Source organism: Bufo gargarizans, chromosome 2 (assembly GCF_014858855.1).
Source record: "Bufo gargarizans isolate SCDJY-AF-19 chromosome 2, ASM1485885v1, whole genome shotgun sequence".
NCBI lineage: Eukaryota > Metazoa > Chordata > Amphibia > Anura > Bufonidae > Bufo > Bufo gargarizans.
This window is the reverse complement of record NC_058081.1, coordinates 517587805-517607012: the sequence shown is the minus strand read 5'-3', so window position 1 is coordinate 517607012 and position 19208 is coordinate 517587805. Positions and strand designations below refer to the sequence as shown.

At 42.1% G+C, this 19208-nt stretch overlaps 1 protein-coding gene across 9 annotated transcripts in view; it reads right to left on the bottom strand.

The window, feature by feature from the left end:
• MICAL3 (microtubule associated monooxygenase, calponin and LIM domain containing 3) overlaps window positions 1–19208 on the bottom strand; it is a 136898-nt gene that overhangs the window by 26124 nt on the left and 91566 nt on the right. For 8 of the 9 annotated variants that reach the window (XM_044281342.1, XM_044281345.1, XM_044281343.1 and 5 more), the window contains 9 exons: window positions 18389–18451; window positions 15643–15744; window positions 10430–10543; window positions 10242–10330; window positions 8284–10039; window positions 8103–8197; window positions 4456–4506; window positions 4006–4113; window positions 3567–3660 (listed from right to left, as the gene is read on the bottom strand). In XM_044281342.1, the coding sequence (XP_044137277.1) occupies window positions 3567–3660; window positions 4006–4113; window positions 4456–4506; window positions 8103–8197; window positions 8284–10039; window positions 10242–10330; window positions 10430–10543; window positions 15643–15744; window positions 18389–18451 (2472 nt within the window). The remainder of the gene's footprint in view (window positions 1–3566; window positions 3661–4005; window positions 4114–4455; window positions 4507–8102; window positions 8198–8283; window positions 10040–10241; window positions 10331–10429; window positions 10544–15642; window positions 15745–18388; window positions 18452–19208) is intronic. The other variant, XM_044281350.1, reaches the window with a different exon arrangement.

Genomic DNA, 19208 nt, shown 5'->3' with positions numbered 1-19208 from the left:
GGACAGAAATAATGGAGCAGTAAGCTATGGAAGACAACAGAAGAGCCGTGTGAGCGGAAGATGAGGAGATAGAAGAGATGATGAAGGTTCCAGACCAGAAGACAGAGAGAAGACATCATCATGCAACACATTATGCAGACAGTACAGATGGAAGCACTGCAGCAGGAAGCGCACACCTAGCACTGGGCAGTGGCTTTACCAGGAGCTCTCTGCCGAGGCAATCACTCCCATCGTCTCCTGCTTGCATTACATAGAGAATCTACAGTCTATTTCCATCCAGAATTTGAAATTTGGCATTGGATATGAGTAAATGAACTGATATAACTTTACCAACCTTGAGTTACATCATAAAGTGCACCTACCATTTCAGAAATGTTAACCTACATAGCTCCTAACTGTTTTGTGCTGACTGATTCCACAGTATGATCTTATGGCGCTCTAAACTGCATTTTCTTGACACAGAGCTCCAAACCCTCTGCAAGGACAAAGAGTTACTTGATAACATTTGAGCTGCCTGCAGCCACCTAGAGGGAACTAAGTGCCTGCAGATTTAACTCCTTAGTGCCATCTGCTGTACATGTAGGGCACTAGCGGCAGGTATTTATCCCCACGCACCTTACATTTACAGCACAGGAATGGAGCAAGTTCAGGACCTGAGCCCACAATACACCCAGCAGTTGTCAGGTGTATATTACAGCCCACACTATGCTGCAAGGGCCAAGACCAGAGAGAACTGTAACACAGTAAGATGCCAGGGTCACTAGCGACAGAGTGAGGGGTGGCTTGCTTTTTTTACTGCCCCTTCCTCCCCTACGATCACAGGTTTCCATGGCAGGTCTATTGAACTTGTTACGTCTCTCTGGCAGTTTCATGCTAACAGGAATAAACTACTACAATACAGGGATGTAATATTACCACTTTACAAAGCTTTGGTGCAGTTGAGTTCTGAGCACCATTCCATAGAAAGGATGCCCTGGAGCTGTAAAAAGTACAGAGTAGAGCGACTAAACTGATCAGGGGCATGGAGGTTCTTAGTTTTGAGCAAAGATTACAAGAATTACATGTATTTAGTTTTGAGAAGAGAAGTCTAAGGGGGGACATAATTACCCTATACAAATGGGCCATACAAACAATACAGTCAAAAACTGTTCCATGCCCTCAAAAGACAAGGGAGCACTGCCTCCGACTGGAGAAGCTTTGTCAAAGCTTCTTTACTGTAAGAACTGTGAATCTGTGGCATAGACTTCCTCAGGAAATGGTCACAGCAGGAGCAGTGGACAGTTTTAAAAAGCGTTGAGATGAATTCTTAAAAGTAAATTACATTAATGCTAATGAAAATGTGTAGAAATCCGAGTCTTACTAACTTGATGGACTTATGTCTTTTTTCAACCATGTAATCGAATTTCTATGGCTGCACTGCATCCATAATGATCTGCACAAGAAAAAATTATCATAATATTTATCCTGCGCATAAATGCTGGAAAAAAAACCCCATAGGTTTATTAGCCCAGTCACCTCTCAAAAATAGAATAAAAAGTGATCAAAAACTCTTCTGTTAAATCCTATGGCGTGTGTCTCTTTCAGAAAAATAGTGAGGAATGACATGACTAATATAGGTATTCAGAGGATACTGTTCCAGATGAGAAAGTTGATCGCTCTATAATCGGATCAGGTGCAGTCCACCCAACCACGTAGAATGAATACTATTATCAGACTGGAAAGGGAATGTATATAAAAAGGAAATGACTTCATATAATAGAGGCAATGTGGAGCAGGTGGTTTGATGTCCAGGGATTACCCTCACCACACTTGCTGGGTGATGGGACTCGGGTTGTCAGGTGATCAGGGAGGAAATATTAATAGTAATTGCTTCCTGTCTCTAGTTGTGAATTTCAGATTATAAATATGTCATACAGAAAATCTATATTGTCTCCTTATCGCAACCATCTCTTTTCATGGGGAGTGGGAGTTTATCAGGGGCTATTTTGTACCTTTTTGTTGTTGTGTGTCTATTTATTTTCTTTTTTTTTAAATCAGAATTTTTTTTACAAAGTGTTCAAGAATGTAAACATCAGGACTCAGTATTACATTTGTATGCAGTGTACGCCCCCTAGTGGTGACTGCAGGCAGCCAGAATGTTATCAGTTGTGTGACATGAAGCAGAGGATTTGGAGCTTTGTAGCAGAATACATCTAGGACATAAACCTGGTTCTATGATAATCATGGATAAGTTAGGTTACACAAATACAAGTTTAATCAAGAAGAAATAAATTAAAAAACAACCCAGAAACACAAGAAACTGGAAAGGAGGGAGTTACACAGATGATATATTAGCAGTAAATGACTCCAACGATTATTTACAAGTTGAACTCTCCTAGAAGAGGCGACCCTGCGGAGGATCGCAGTGCTGTGGGCAGATACCACAGATGAAAGCACTCTGTATTCAATGGTGTGCCATACAGTTGTCTACTGTGCCTCAAGACTATTGGACCTCAGTGCAGAGATCTCAAATATTAATATAAGCTGCATACAGGACAGCGGAGTACCTTGAGATGATGGGAATTGTTCTTTGGCTTACATTGTTTGTTTAGTTCTGGGCTACAAAATCTGATCTGCTGTTATCATTGTTGCCCGCTATCAAAGTGATGTATCGAATTAGATAATGCACCGACCTAATGCATGTATTTAGCTGAGAAAAGGTGCAGTTGGACAGTCCCATTGACATCCATGGGGAGATTAAAACAGTAAGGGGTCCTTTGCACATGAGTTTTGCAGCCGTTTCCCTGAACCCATCTGTCTCACTTGGCTACAACCCATGCAGGAATAGAGCAGTGGTGAGACGTTCCGCTCTGCTGGATAACTGGGGAAAACCACCCGTTAAGTGCGGCACTGCCTCCCGGTGTGAGCCTCGATTGTATGACAACTCTCCATAAAAATAGCTGTACACTGACAAACTAGGTTTAATTTTTTGGGGGGTTGGGTTAAAAATGTGTTGTGTCTCCCCCCCCCCCAACAGTACAGGCAGACGTCTTAATCAGCCTGTTATTCGTTCGGACACTTCTGTGAGTGAGGTAATAAGGCTTCCGGTCTGTAATGTTGAGGTCAGTTCTGTTTGTTATACGTAGGGCACCAACCAATAAAAGATAGAAGCAGAACCTTCACACATGGGATTCTCAGAATTGAGGAGAGTAAAAATGGATTAATATTAACAGATAACATTAATAATATTAATAATAACAATAAATCACACGTTTATCGTTGGTCAAACATGAAGGTCACAGATTGCAGCGGTTACACAGAGATGGATTGGAATTGACGGCAACAACCCAACCAGATTGACACAATTTTACAGGAGTCAATGTCTGGGGGCGTGAAAACACAGATCAGGGGGAGGAGGTGGGATCCCATAAAACATAGTACTGTAGAGAAGTCACAATAGTTAATAGTATATACACTGCATCTATGACTGACACTGGGCTCTGCCTTTTATAGAATGTGCACAGGATGGCTCAATGTCCGGCACTTGCCAGAGGCTGCAAAAATATACAAGAAATCTAGAATATTACCAGCTTCTCCGCGCAGCGCTTTCTCCACAGCTACGCCCCGCTCCTCCAGCTGCCGCTGCTTTTCTTCCACTTGTTCCAGCTGCCGCTGAATAATCTGCAATGGGATATGATCCGGAATAATATAGTTATCCAACCTATCCTGACCTAAGATTTTTTTTACAGCAGAGACTTTGTTACAAGGTATCAGTGCAGGTAAACTGTATCAGTCTGGTGTCCAGGCGATTCTGCTTATGAAGGATTGTCTACATTGGAAACAACTGTAATATACCCAAAGGGGTTTTAGCTTTGGAAATTTACTGACAGCAGGCAGAGATATGGAAAAGTCAGAAAGTTGCAGAAGTTTTTATCACAAAATAAATAATCAATAGTTCAATAAACTCCTCCACATTATGTAAAAGGTTTTATCAGTGTATACTGGCAGGTCTCTGGGGTCACCTACCTGAGCCCGATGCAGCCTTTTAAGCTCCTCCTGTTTAGCTTGCCTCCGGGCAGCTTTTTGCACCCTCTTGGTGAGTTTAGCGTTCAGCTCCTCATCCGTGTAGGTTTTCTGTAGGGAGGAGTACACTTGATAATCCTGGGGACCATGGTCGCCTTACTTCTATAGCACAGACTCTCAGAAGACTACCCTCCAACATCCCACCTCCCCCGCTCCATAATGGTCACCTCACCCTAAGTATCTACAGTACCCGGCCAGTGTCTCATCGCTAGGTCATATAGACTACAAAGAAGGTAAATAACATCATGCAAGAATAGAGGGAGGGTGATGTGACTGCAGCTTCTGCACCCCAAGAACGGGGACTACCACAGAAAAGCGGAAGATCTCAGAATTAACCAGTTAGAGTAGAGAGGAGATGGAATGGACAGATGAGCAGCGTAATGATGTCACTACCTTTGATGAGTACGATCGTCTGAACGCCAGAGCATGGGGAACATAGACCGACTGACACAACACAAACCGCAAAGGGGAAATGAAGCAAATTAATCAAGTTAAAGCAAATGAAAATTAATCGATGAAACAATAATTAAACATAAGTGACATAAAAAATGCTCACTAGTTGCCAGGGAGTGTTACAGAGGATTAGATGAACACAGCTCAGACTTGGGGGGAAAATTGAGCACAGTTCCTTCGATGCGATCTGTGTCTTTGCTTTCTGCGAAAGCTGGATGACACCTAATATAGCAGCCAAGACAGCTCATAGAAAGCACATTTCTGCAGTTATCAAACAAGGCTATTGGTGGCCATTGAAGTCCTATCAATTGTGCCACAAAGTGGTGGGCTTTATGCAAATTTGCTGTTTCGGGGGCGTTCTCACATAGAAGAGAGGGCAGGCCTTAAAGGGGTTTCCCATCTGAGACCATGGGGCATATCGCCAGAGGTGGGACCCTCACCGATGCTGACAACTGAGTTATGGCTGGAGGACTCCGGGTTTCCCAGGGTCCGGCCACCGCCAAGCACTCTCCCCATACAAGTGAACGGGAGCACACTACGCTTGTGCAGCCACCACTCCCATTCATTTCTATGGGGCCGATGGAAATAGCCAAGCCAGCGCTTGGCTATTTTCGGCGGTACCATAAAAATGAATGGAGGGCAGCTGCGCATGCGCAGTGCGTCCTCCACCACCTTTCCCTGTTCCGTTCTTGGTGTGGGTCCCAGAGGTGGGACCCGCACCTATCAGACAATGGGGGCTTATTGTCTGACAATGGAAAACTCCTTTAACATTGCTTGCCCTTTTGGATTCAATCGTTGGTAAGTATGCTATATTGGTTGTCACTCAGCTTTCCCAGAGGCAGATACAATGAAGAAATGGCTGAACAGAACTGTTCACAGCCTGATGAGAAACAACTCCCTGACAGGGTTATTAGCACAAGAGTTTACAATGTCCGAGCTACACACAAAAAAAAACAAAAAACAAAAAAAACAGGCAGACAGCAAGCAGTGGACTGGCCAGAGCAACCAATCAGATCACTGCTTATTTTCCAGCCTGCACTGGAAAAATATAAGCTGAACTCCAATTGGCTGCCAGAGAGTCTTATCGACCAATATAACTAGTTTCATTTTCTAACCTTCACTGACAAATTCAGTATAGAAAAGGCTGGGATTTAAAGGGAGTCTGTCACCTCCATATGGCCATATACAGTGCTTACATGGCTCTGCAGCACACCTATACATGAATGTAATGGTACCTTTGTCTTTGGACTTGCACAAGCAGGAAAAAAACTAAGTTTAATTCATATGCAAATGAGCACTCGCAAGTGCCCAGGGGAGGAGTTCAGTGTGTAGGTGCCCAGGCTGCTCTGCCTTCATTTCACTTTACTCCTCCCCAGCCTCTTCCTTTGCCCGCCCTCCAAGTCCGGACCTATCGATGAGGCAAGAGACTTGGAGGGCGGGCAAAGGCAGAGGCTGGGGAGGAGTAAAGTGAGAAGAAGGCAGAGCAGCCTGGGCACCTACACACTGAACGCCGCCCCTGGGCACTTGCGAGTTCTCATTTGCATATGAATTAAAGTTAGTTTTTTCCTGCTTGTGCAAGTCCAAAGACAAAGGTACCATTACATTCATGTATAGGTGTACTACAGAGCCATGTAGCACTGTATATGGCCATATGGAGGTGACAGACTCCCTTTAACTGGCTGCTACAGGACCACACCAACCAATAAAGTCACTGATGATATCTTCTAACAGCAGAAGTCTTGTTGCTCTGGGCAACGCCACAATTTTTTGTCTGCTCTGTTTTTCACAAGAGGTCCTCACTGTTGCCAACTTTCATTATTTAGCTGTGACAATTATAATACCTGCTAGTTTGTAATAATGTGTTAGAACATTATAATTTATCACCATTGTTTAGTAGAATTATATCATTGACAACGCTACGCACAAGAAACACAAAATAATGTCTGCAGCCTTAAAAATGGAGGCAGGGTTATGTATGAACATACATATACTAATGCAGATAAGAACAGGTGTGTTGGCCATAGCAACCAATCAGATTGAAGCTTCCATTCTGGAAACTTAGAAAAAATGAAAGCTTATTGGCTGCCATGAATCGCCGTCCCTTCCCCCTCTACCCTGCTGTCTATGCGTATTCAGATCTACAGGTCTGGTGATATAGAATATGGCAGCGCATATTCAGTAATAATTAATCGATTGATGTCTCCATTTTCCAGGCTCGTGGGTAACAGAATAAATACAATTAGCTGGTGGAAGGAACCATTAACGGAGTCAAAAAATGACAGCGGACACACAGCACAGCGAACAAGACAATGACTGGGAAGAGTTACTAGCTGGGGGCAGGAAATATGAAGGTTACATTTCACATGAACATTTCATCCATCACACAATGTGTCTGAATGCCTCATCCCACGCATTTATTACCTATGAGGAGCAAAATATGGTTGCAGGGGTTTACTGCCGGACCCTTACTCTAGAGCCAGCCATAAACGTCATTAGATTTTTGAGTACTCAGTTACAAGCACTGGGAACCATTAAAGGTGGGAAGGGGGTACACTTAAAAGGGTTGTCCCATGAACAATATTCTACAGTTTTCAAACCAGCAACTGGATCTGAATACTTTTGTAATTGCATGTATATGTATAGCTCCACCTGCTGTTTTTTATTTTTATTTCTTTGTCCTGCTCACCGAGAAGGCCACACGTGCTCAGTTTCATCCTTCAACTACCCCCTTAGCTGTGATAGGGAGAGCATGGACACACCCACCTAGCAGCAACAGAAAAGACACTCCCCTTGAGCTGTCTGATTGATATAAATCTAGCAATGAACGGGGAGATCTCTGGATCCATGTGAGGTACAGAGCTGGTTCTAGCTTTCTTAGAAAGACCTTGTCATGTACTATATGAATTTCAGTTTTTTACATTAATCATGGGATAACCCTTTAATAATAATTTGCCAGCAAACGCCTGTTCATCAAGCGATCGTGTCATTTTGCAGGCACCAAAAATCATCATTTATGTGCAGCAGATTGTGCTGTCTAAACAACAATCTGCGGCAAAGGAACAATGATTGCTATGGAGAAATGCTGACAATCCAGCAATTATCAGGAACAAACTAACCATTCCCAATAACTGCCTGAAGCATCAGTCCGTGTGAAAGGACCTTTAGTCACAGCCATGTTTTTGTGAACCACCCTCAATGTGGTCATTTGTGCTGCAACAACTGGAATATTGAAAAAATGTATACTGTAAAGAATTGTAACTGGAAATTTCATTCATTCAAAAATCTATGAAGCATGAGCTGCTACATGTCCACTGCCTCATTAAAACTTCTACTTGCTAATCACCTCCTGTGAGTTATTAAGAGCATGTGCAAAAAGAGCTATAGAACTAACATCAAGCAATCAGCTATTTAGGAGATAACACAATACCTCATCTCTATCCACGTACAAATTGGTGTCAAGGCAGCGCTGACAGACGAAAGTGTGAAATCAAGGTGAACAGATATTCACAAAAAAATGAGCAAAACAAACTTGTGGCTGAAATTTGAGTGTGAACTTTTGGCGGTGGAAACTTTGCAGTGCCACTTACATCACGCTTGGACTTCTGTGAGGACTTTTCTAAGACGTCATCACTGGAAAGATCAGAATCCTCAGAGAAACTCAAGTGACGTCTGAGAGGAAGTTCTATGAGACAAGATTGAGGGGATCACAAATAAAGCTATAGTGGAAGAGATAGAACATGAACAAAAAAAAATGCATCTAGCCATTACCTTGTCCATGGACCACATTAGACACTTTGACTTTCCCAGAGTCCACAGTGTTGGTGCTAGAAGGAGTGCTCGGAATAGACTTATCATCTGCAGACTTCTTTTTCTTCTCCTTCTTATAACCAGAAAAGACAGACTTCCACAGTGATTTGGGTTTGGTGCCATCGTCTGGTTTATCAGACAATCGGCTCAGCTCCCCTTTTGACTTTTTTTCCTTTTTCCTCGGGGAGAACAATGAAGGCCTTTTCTTGGGTTTTCCACCACCTGAACCTTCTGAGGAGGTGACCGAACCCTCAGCTGGTTGAGGCGATAGAAAGAGTTCATCTGAAGTCTCTAGTCTGAGAGTAGGCGCCTCTGGTAGAGCTCTGGACTCTGAAGGGAGATAAGTAGCTAGTTTGGTGGAAGACAAACCTGATCCTCTATTAGATGCCTGCACAGTTTCAAGCTGTTTCATTTTGTTAAGCTGTTGTGCCATGGCATCTCTCAAAGCCGCACTTTTGACAGACTTCTCCCTTGCCCTTATTCTCTCTTCAGCCAACTCTTTAGCTTCAGGAGTCAACTGCGGAAGTAGTCTTTTTCTTTGGTGCCCTTTTTCTAAAGAACATGGAAGTTCTCCATTTTCCTTAGTCAAGGGAAGTCTCTGGAGTTTTGACCGACTTGTTGGCGGAGTAAAAAACCTCTCCTGCAGGCTTGAGTTATCTGTTCTCTCATCATAGGTATCTTCCACATCATCAGCAAAAGGGATCTCATCCACACTCTCAACAAAGGACTTTCGTACTTCTTCTAATTTTGGAGGGGGTTGAGGAACATCGGGAGATTTCACCTTTGTCTGGGGAAGTGATGGTGGGACAGTTTCTGGTCCATTCTGCCAGGAGGCAAGACTTCTTCGGAGTGTAGCAGGCTCTTCTCCTTGTGGTGGGGGAGGAGGTGGACTAGAAGGTGGGGTAAGTAAAGCAGAGTCAGAAGTGTTGAAACTTTCACTGCCCACAGTCCGAGTATTTGAATTACTGCCATTTAATCCGAGACCTGAACTAGTTGACAGGTCCTTTCTTTCACCTTCTGAGCTTTTAAGTTCTTTTTCGGATGGAGATATGGGAGTGAGTGGTGACAGTAACTCTATGTCCAGTCTATTAGGATTCACTTTCTTGAGTGCATGCTGAGCTTTAAGTGGGGGAGACTTCAGATCATCTGGTGTAGTCTTAGACACTGAGGTCCTCTGAACAGATGGATCCATGGATGGAAAACTGACCTCAGATGCTCTACTTCGCTCCAATGGCGTCAACCCAAGACTACGTCGAATCTCAGCGCTTTTTGTCCAAAACTCCTCTATGAGGTCAATACGTTTCAAAGCCTCTTCTGAATTGGGGCTGGTCAAAGTGTCAGTCCTTACTACATGGCTGGTAAATGGTAGTTTGGCTAGGGGGGTGGAAGTGATGACTGGACTTGGCTGCAGACATACAGGTGGCTTAGTAGTGGGGGGAACAGTGACCACCTCTGTAGAAGGTAAGGGTTGAGAGCATATAGGAGAAAATGGTGACCTAAGAGGACGAACAAGAGGTGGTATTGAAGGGGGTTTCACAGGAGATGTTGGGGTAACGAGTTCTTGTGTTGAGGCTGGCTGGGAACAAACTGGCAAGACAGGGGTTAATGCTTTTGGCTCTAATGGAGTTGCTGCTTTGCTGCCAGTTAGCTGTATGTAAGGATCAGGGAAGAATCTGCCACCTGGTGAAGTCAGTTCCTTGGGAGACAGAACTGAGACCTGCAGAAGCAAAACATCTGGTCAATATAAACTGCTATATTTACAGCCACTGCTTGAATTAACCTGGTAGCTAAAAGTGCTTATGGTATACCCCAGTCTATCTCAGAAGTTTTGCACCTCAGTTTCACAAATGAGAGGCATCAAAGAAGGGCAAAAAAAAAAAAAACACATAGAAGGCTATGTCACCTTGTCATACACTCACCTTCTTACGCTCCCCTATAGGGCTGCAGACGGGCAATAAGACTGCAGGCTCAGGGGTCACTGCAACTTGGCTGGAACCTCTGTCTGACTCTGTAGGAATACACAAAGCCAATGAGTTGGCATTTTAATAGGATTTTAACAGTGGCCAAATTAAAGGTCCATTATAATTAAAATACAGCCAGATCTTACCATTCTGTACCCTTGGAACCACATCTGAACCCTCATCCTCATTTAGTCTAAGCTTCAGTCCCTGAGATTGCTGAAGACGCTCCTCTGCCTCAGCGTCTGATGGGATGTCATCATCTGATAACAAGATATGTGTGAACAAGTTCAGAAGGAAAGTTGAATGACCTGAAATACATTTTCAGCTCCTGGTGCTCTAGTGTCCCCTGTGGTAGCCAGAAGTTACACCGGGCTATATGTGCAAATCGAATTCCACTTAAAACTAATGTTGCAGTTTCCCTCTACCAATAGCATAAAGTTTTACATAACGGAGGTCCATGGCTGCTGTAATTGGGACTCTGTCCCCTTTGTACTCAGCAAGAGCATTGGAAAGAGGTTGCCAAGATCCACTCTACAACCAACCAGGAGAATCCTATAGACATTGCTGGATGCTGAGGAGTCAAGTATTGCATGACAACCCATCTCCCACATGCCATCTGTATGGATTACAACAGTAGCCAGAGAAATAGGACAGCAGAAGTGTCTAAACAATTTTTTTTTTAGGCCGAAAGAGGTTCATGGGAAAGACACAGTTCATGTACCAGTCTAAGAAGAGGCATTCTTGTCTCCTTATGGATTTATGACTTGGATAACGATATTCTCTAGAAGCTGCTGGTGCCAATTACCTCTACAGTTTGGTATTTAATAATTAAGCAGAAAATCTGCGATATCTATATACGCTTATAATCAACCTTCGTTTTGTATAAAAAAATAAGACACATGTATAGTTTTATATTGTATTATATACGTATTCTTAAGGACATTTATGTATCTGTTATATTTGTCTGGTATTTTAACTAAATACCCGTTGGTAGAAAACCTACAGAAGGACACTGAGAACTACTAAGCTATAAAAATATTATTTTATTGAATGTATAATTAAAAAAATATACAAAGAGATGACCGACAAATTCAAAAAGTGCAGTGCAATCCTGAGAGAGTTTATGAGGTACAACAATGTAATAAGGTGACCTAAATATAAGCACCTATAGGTAAAAGAACTACCATATAAAATATTTATTGACAGAATACCCACTATTGATGAGAGTGCAAATAGTATCATCAAGTATAAAGTGCGAGTGCACGCTATAATATGAGCAAAAAAGAGGGAGATGGCAACTCTCCAATGTGGGTCTTTGAATATATAATATATACACACATAGATAGATAGAGATATATAGATATATATATATATATATATCTATATCTATTCAGCAAAATGTAGCGAATACTAAAGTGCATGTGCAAGCTGCAGAAAGTGGCGAAACAACATAGTGAATATTTGTTCAAGAGGCAAAAGCCACACATCAGCCAGGCAGGTTAGAGAAATGAGGTCACATACCGTGTGTACAAAGTAACGAATCCACAGGAAGACTGCACACCCCGACGCGCGTTTCAATTTGAAACCTTCCTCTGGGGCTACAGTCTTCCCACTGAAGAGATCATATTTAAATACATGTTCCGCCAATCAGAGTACGCTGATCAAACACGTGATATCCGTAAAACTAAAGGCTAACTATTCTGAGGCACAGGTAAACCGCGCAATGGCCAATTGCGCAAGTGCAGCTGTGCCTATTGATCAAGGACCTTCCATGACGTCAATGGCGTCATGATCCCACGAGATCTTCAGCAGTCACATGATGGCCAGTGACGCAGACGGTGAAGTCAAGGGGGTAAGTCACGTGATTGCAAGTCGTGATCACATGATCTCCAATAGCTCAACCCCCAGATAGGGGGAGAGCATCACAAGTTACAGACAAGTGAGTACAACAACATGAATAATGCAACTATGCACTAAATAAGAGTGCGATATGCTCATACATGATGATAATAGTGAATTGAATACATACTATAATTAATATTAAGGTAAAGTGAGTCGCGGTCACTTGATCTTCCAGTGATGCGGGACTGACAAGTAGGGAACTAAAGGTACGAGTACGTGAACATGTCAGAGACATTCTAAAATCAAAGGACTCCACTAACGTGGATGACCTAAAACCGATCGCGAGACATTTCAGGAACTTCCATGATAGTGATCCCTCACTTCTGAAGGTTTGTGGGATAGACCACATTGACCTAGGTATGTGTGGCGGTAATTTGATGAACCGCCTGGCTCAATTAGAAACAAAGTGGATCTGGACCCTGGACACCACACAACCAAAAGGCCTCAATGATTTCCTGTCTTATGCCCCCTTTCTACAGTGAACATGTAGACCTATATTTTAGTAAAATAAATATTATTTTTATATTGTTGTCTTTTCATTCCTTTTTTTAAAGGGGTTTCATGTTTGTATAATGTTTTGTGCGTCTTCCCACTGAAGAGTCTTGTTATTAATGCTGTTTCTCTACATATAGGCTAATACATCTGTTTTCATCTCCTTACAAGAATCCCGGGTATACTCCATCAGACCACCCGCATTATTAAAAGATACAACTCGAGGACGGAAATGTCACTTTATGTCCTTTCCTCCCCCCCCCCCTTTCTTTTCCCTTTTTCTTTCCTTCCCTCTTCTGTTCCCCCTCTCCTTTCCCTATCTGTTTGATTTATGGTCTTATTAATATCACTTTTTGATTAATCACAGACAATATGAATTGTTTTTTCTTTTTTCATGGTTCTTTTGGTTCACTTATTTTTCAAGTGACCCCTGACTCACTTTTTCTAATTATAATTTGTAATTCATTCACTAATAGCATCATGCATTGGTGCATCACCATTGTATTAATTATGTTATTCTATTCACATGGTTGTGACTCGCCATCATGTGATCTCCCCCTGTTGGGTATCCACTATTGGCTGCTGCATCACTGGAAGATCCTGTGAGCGAGACTCACTTTACCTTAATATTAATTATAGTATGTATTCAATTCACTATTATCATTATCATGTATGAGCATATCGCACACTTATTGAGTGCATAGTTGCATTATTCATGTTATTGTACTCACTTGTCTGCAACTTGTGATGCTCTCCCCCTATCTGGGGGTTGAGCTATTGGAGATCATGTGATCGCGACTTGCGATCACGTGACTTACCATCACGTGACTGCTGAACATCTCGCGGGATCATGACGCCATTGATGTCATGGAAAGTCCTTGATCAATAGGCACAGCTGCACTTGCGCAATTGGCCATTGCGCGGTTCACCTGTGCCTCAGAATAGTTAGCCTTTAGTTTTACGGATATCACATGTTTGATCAGCGTACTCTGATTGGCGGAACATGTATTTAAATATGTTCTCTTCAGTGGGAAGACTGTACCCCCAGAGGAAGGTTTCAAATCGAAACGTGCGTCGGGGTGTGCAGTCTTCCTGTGGACTCGTTACTTTGTACACACGGTATGTGACCTCATTTCTCTAACCTGCCTGGCTGATGTGTGGCTTTTGCCTCTTGAACAAATATACACTATGTTGTTTCGCCACTTTCTGCAGCTTGCACATGCACTTTAGTATTCGCTACATTTTGCTGAATAAATATATATATATATATATATATATATATATATATATATATATATTTTCAAAGACCCACATTGGAGAGTTGCCATCTCCCTCTTTTTTGCTCATATTATAGCGTGCACTCGCACTTTATACTTGATGATACTATTTGCATTCTCATCAATAGTGGGTATTCTGTCAATAAATATTTTATATGGTAGTTCTTTTACCTAGAGGTGCTTATATTTAGGTCACATACCTTACTTATTACATTGTTGTACCTCATAAACTCTCTCAGGATTGCACTGCACTTTTTGCATTTGTCTGTCATCTCTTTGTATAGGTTTTTAATTATACATTCAATAAAATAAATATTTTTATAGCTTAGTAGTTCTCAGTGTCCTTCTGTAGGTGTTCTAGCTATTTCTGAGTTAAGCTCTTGTTAGGGGCCTTACTGTCGCTTTACGCCATTTCTCTGTAACCTATTTTCGTATTAATCACCCGTTGGTATAGCAGAGGAGGCACAGATATCTCTGTGAGAAAACAAGGCTCATCATATTATTTATCGGTACATAAGTCTGAGAGTATGGAAAAAAGTCAAAATGGTGGCCAAACATCTGTGTTTTAATTGGTATACGTGTCAAAATTAATCTCTCAGCTCTAATTTAAGGTTCCAAAGGTCATGTGTATAGAATGTGAGAAAGTCATACGTTGATATTTAACCCTTACTAGAATGATACTAATAGCTTAGGTAATAGTGTTACCTAGGGGGTAAATGAGCAACATTATAGCAACAGCAGAAATGTATTTTGAGTAATGTAATGACATCACCGTCATCATCACATGCACACGCCTAGCCAACGATGATTGGAAAACTCCAAGCTAGGAAGGTGTGTCTAACTGATAAGTTTGTGATCATAAACCATACACACACAGAACAAAAACAAAAAGAACAAGAAAAAAGAGGAAACACAGAGAAACAAAGAAAACCCAGGAGAAAGATCCTAATGACCAGGTCGTACCTTAGAGCTGACTTCCATTAGTCTCTGCATATCACCTGCACTCTTGGTAATGGATACCTTTATTTTGTGTAGCATTGATATAAATTAATCAGCCTGATATTCAGCTGTTGGCGGATGTATAGTTGTTAAAAGTGCTAGATCAATATTGTCACTATTCAGTAACTATGCATATTACTGAATAAAAGACCTGAATATTGATTTCAGAGGTAACGCTTTGATTGGAATAATTTAATTCCATAGTCAATACCAGGCTTGATAATTTATATTGCTACCCCATTATCAGAGATTTGTCATAGTTTGTGCAGAGCAAGGATTAAAATCTTTTAATAACGTTATTGGATTTTTTATATCTCAAAAGTGTGGTTGGGACATTATATTTCATCTTATGTCTGAGCGGTACTGTGTATACGCTGGAATTTGTGTTGATTCCGAATTTTGGGCACTGCATATCACTGTGTATCATTGCAGATTATTGAGTTTCACATTAATTAATCTTTGATTATATATTGTATAATAAATCTTTTATTTTTGCATAGATGTTTGTACCTTGTTTTACTGATTGCACAATATAATGAAATAACCGATCAAACTCTTTTTGAGGTGTTATATATGTCCACCTGGAGGATCAATAATCATTTGAATTTTTTTTCTTTGATCATTTCTTTTATATAAAGCCTTTTGCTTTATATCCCCGACAGAAGAGATCACAAGCAAAGACCACATACCATCACCAAGATCTGCAGATGTGTCCCCATCACCTCCTGCTTCAGCCTCTGCAAGGCCAGTCCCCAGCACCTCAGCCTCAGCCTCTTCATCCTCGCAGGGAACTGAGGGTGAGGGGTGGTGATGGGAAGAAGAGAAGAAACCACGAAAGAACAGGGAGAAAAGTGTGACATTAGGAGAGCGGCAGGAGATACAGCAGAGACTGGGGAGGATAAAGCAGCAGTGTAATCACACACAGCAGGTTACAGTGCTTTGGGTTAGTTCCTTGTGAGTCTCACATTGTGCAGTCATTAGTTAGCTCTGTAGAGCAAGCAGCTGTCACCAACTCCTGCTGGGGGCGCTGCACAGTAATTCTTCAATCTCCTGTATGTACAATGCTAAATTATGCTGGGGTTTGTAGTTCAGCACAATCTACCAATGCCACATCTATTGTACAAGAAAAGTGAAGTTCCTCCTTTCTGGAGTTATCAAACAAAAGCGTATGTCGAAATTCCTTGATAGAATAACCCCTCTTGGGTTAATATTGGGCTAAGCATCCCAAAGAACATACTTCATTTCCCAGGATCCCAATGAGGGTTAAACTAAAGCTTCCCCCTGCTGCACATGCTATAAAATGAACAGAACTGTTACGCGCTTTGCCCATCCCCCACAGCTGCCGTTCTGACAGGGTCTCTAGGACGCTCTATTACCAGGTCCGACAACAGTAAATGGCTATGACTGGTGCTCAGACAATGACTGGCTGGATGCAGAGATGACACGCCTTACGCTGTGATTTGCCGAATGGAAATCCTGACCATTTCCGGCCGTGTCATGACAGAAGCAGGAAATGGAGCATAGGAACTCGGCACTGTTGGAAGGGCAGCTGCGGAGGATGAATAAGGAGAGTATAAATTCTGTAATTTTTGTTACATCATGTGCAGCCTGTGAAAAAGTGTGGCTATATTCACAATAATGATCTCAGAATACTGTGCAATGCTGCCCCCCCTGCTGGTAGAAACAGGTAAAGCATGAACAAAAGCTCATTAAACCTCTGCAGTAAATCCCAATACCCTGCCCCACAAACCTCACATGGGTTGGTGGGATCCTCATATTAAAGCTTCCCCAGTCGTGCCACTGTGGCCTGTGAGAGAAGAAATCCCTTTGCAGTGTGAGGACCCAACAAACAGTTCCCCATATCTCAGCTTCCTAAACTGGTACCGGAGTAACACAAGGGGGTAAGATATTAGGGCAGGGATCAGCAATCTCCGGCACTCCAGCTGTTCTGAAACTACAACTCCAAGAATATTCTTTTCACTTCTCTGGGAGTTACAAATACAGTTAAGGCTCCATTCACACGTCCGCATCCGTTCTGCAACATTCATTCTCTATAGGGACGGAATGGATGTGGACAGCACACAGTGTGCTGTCTGCATCCGCAATTGCGGAGCGCGGCCCTGATCTTTGGGTCCGCAGCTCCGCAAAAGATAGAACATGACCTATTCTTGTCCGCAGATTGCGGACAAGAATAGGCATTTCTATGGGGGTGCCAGGCTGATGTGTTGCGGACCCGCAATTTGCGGGTCCGCAACACATCACGGACGTGTGAATGGAGCCTAAGTGGGCATGGTGGGTGTTGTTTCACAGCAGCTGGAGTGCCGAAGGTTGCTAATCCCTGTATAAGGGTTTACTGCAGTTACACTGGTTTTAAGGCTAGGGCCACACAACGTCATATACTGTACATGGAGTTCAGGGAAATAAAGGAAAATTGCACACATGACGCAGTTGATGCCAACTCCCTTATTTGCAGTGGTTGCAATCATATTGACCATGCACCAAATCTTGGTACAATGATCCTGATTTATTAAAAGTGGTGTAAAGGTAAACTAGCTTAGTTGCCCATGGCAACCAAGCAGATTCTACTTTTTATTTTCCAGAGGAGCTCTGAAAAATGAAAGGTGGAATCTGATTGGTTGCTATAGGCAACTAAGCCAGTTTTCCTTTACACCAGTTGTGATAAATCTCCCCCAATGTGTCATTTTTTAGGTCTATGGGACAGTGTAGCCCCAGCTTTTTGTTCTGCTTCTGCAATGTGAGACGGACAACACTGTAAATAGTTTAAAAAAAAGTTGCTAATAAAAGGAATGAGGCCAATATAAGTAGTATTACAATGATATACAAAGGGCTCATCCAGTCTTTATGCAAAGAAACTAGATCATGAAAAGCTCTGCAACTTTGATTTTGTGCTCCAGTTCCTCACCCTATTCAAGATCTCTGCTTGCTGCCAGTGACTTGTATAGAATCAGATATTGAGAGAGACACAAACCCTGCAGCAGTAATAGCTCCACATGACCAAGATGAGTTTTCAACCTCTGGATATGAATAGTTTTTCTATTCACTGATAAAAAGCAGAGATCTTGATGCTGTATTCAGACATATTTCTCTGCTACAAGGCTACAGCTCTGATCCCTATTACTAACAACTAGTATTAGAAGTAGAACAAGTCTCAAGGGTTGGCTGCTTGTACAATGTGGCCCCAATGAATTTAGGGCCCGCCATTTTTAATATAAAGATAACCAGTAACATCATCCTGTGTAATGAGCAGCACCAGTAACCGGACCCTCTGGTGTCAGAAACAATGAGTGGAGGGGCAAAATGGTGCAAATTGCAAGCCACAGCAAGAGCAGAGCAAACATGCAGGGCACAGAGATGGTGCAGCAGTGCAACCACAGTGCTCTATATGGGGGGCCAGAATGACCCCTCATCATCTACCTCCAGATATGGCTTCCAGCCACGCTTTTACGGGATCATGGCGTTGGAAAGGGAGCTGGAGCGCTGCGACAAAATGAATAGGAAAAAAAATTACATATGAGTATAAAATGGAGTAATGTGGGCATCCTGAAGATGCAGGAGAAGACCTCAGCTATCTGGCTGATTGAGGTTATCTCAGATATATGTCATTAACCATTTATATTAGAGAATGGAGTACCACACATGGTTTTACTCTTCCCGGTGCCAGCAAAGACCCGACAGTCATCCAACAATAGCATAAATATGGAATATTCTTTGCAATTTAAAGGTAATTTTATTTAGTGATTTTCACAATAAGAGGTTCATAATCCAGTATATAGGAAATTAAATGATGCGTAACCACTATATCCATATATGAGCCGGATGTTTCGGTCCATAAGGACCTTCTTCAGCAGCTTGGAGTTTGTGGCGATCCAGATATCCATTTATCTCTGACCACAGAAACGCCAAGCCACTGAAGAAAATCCCTATGGACAGAAACGTCCAGCTCATCATATATGGATATAGTGGTTACGTAGGATTTAATTTCCTATAAACTGGATCATGAACCTCTTACTTTGAAAAATCACTAAATAAAATTACCTTTAAATTGCAAAGAATATTCTGTGTGCTGCATATTTATACTATTATTAACCATTTATAGGGAACCTGTCACCATAAAATGCAGTGCAATCTGCAGGCAGCATGTTATAGAGCAGGAGGAGCTGAGCAGATTGATGTATAGTTTTGTGGGAAAAGATTCAGTAAATCTTGTAATTTGTACATTTACATCTCAGCTCTT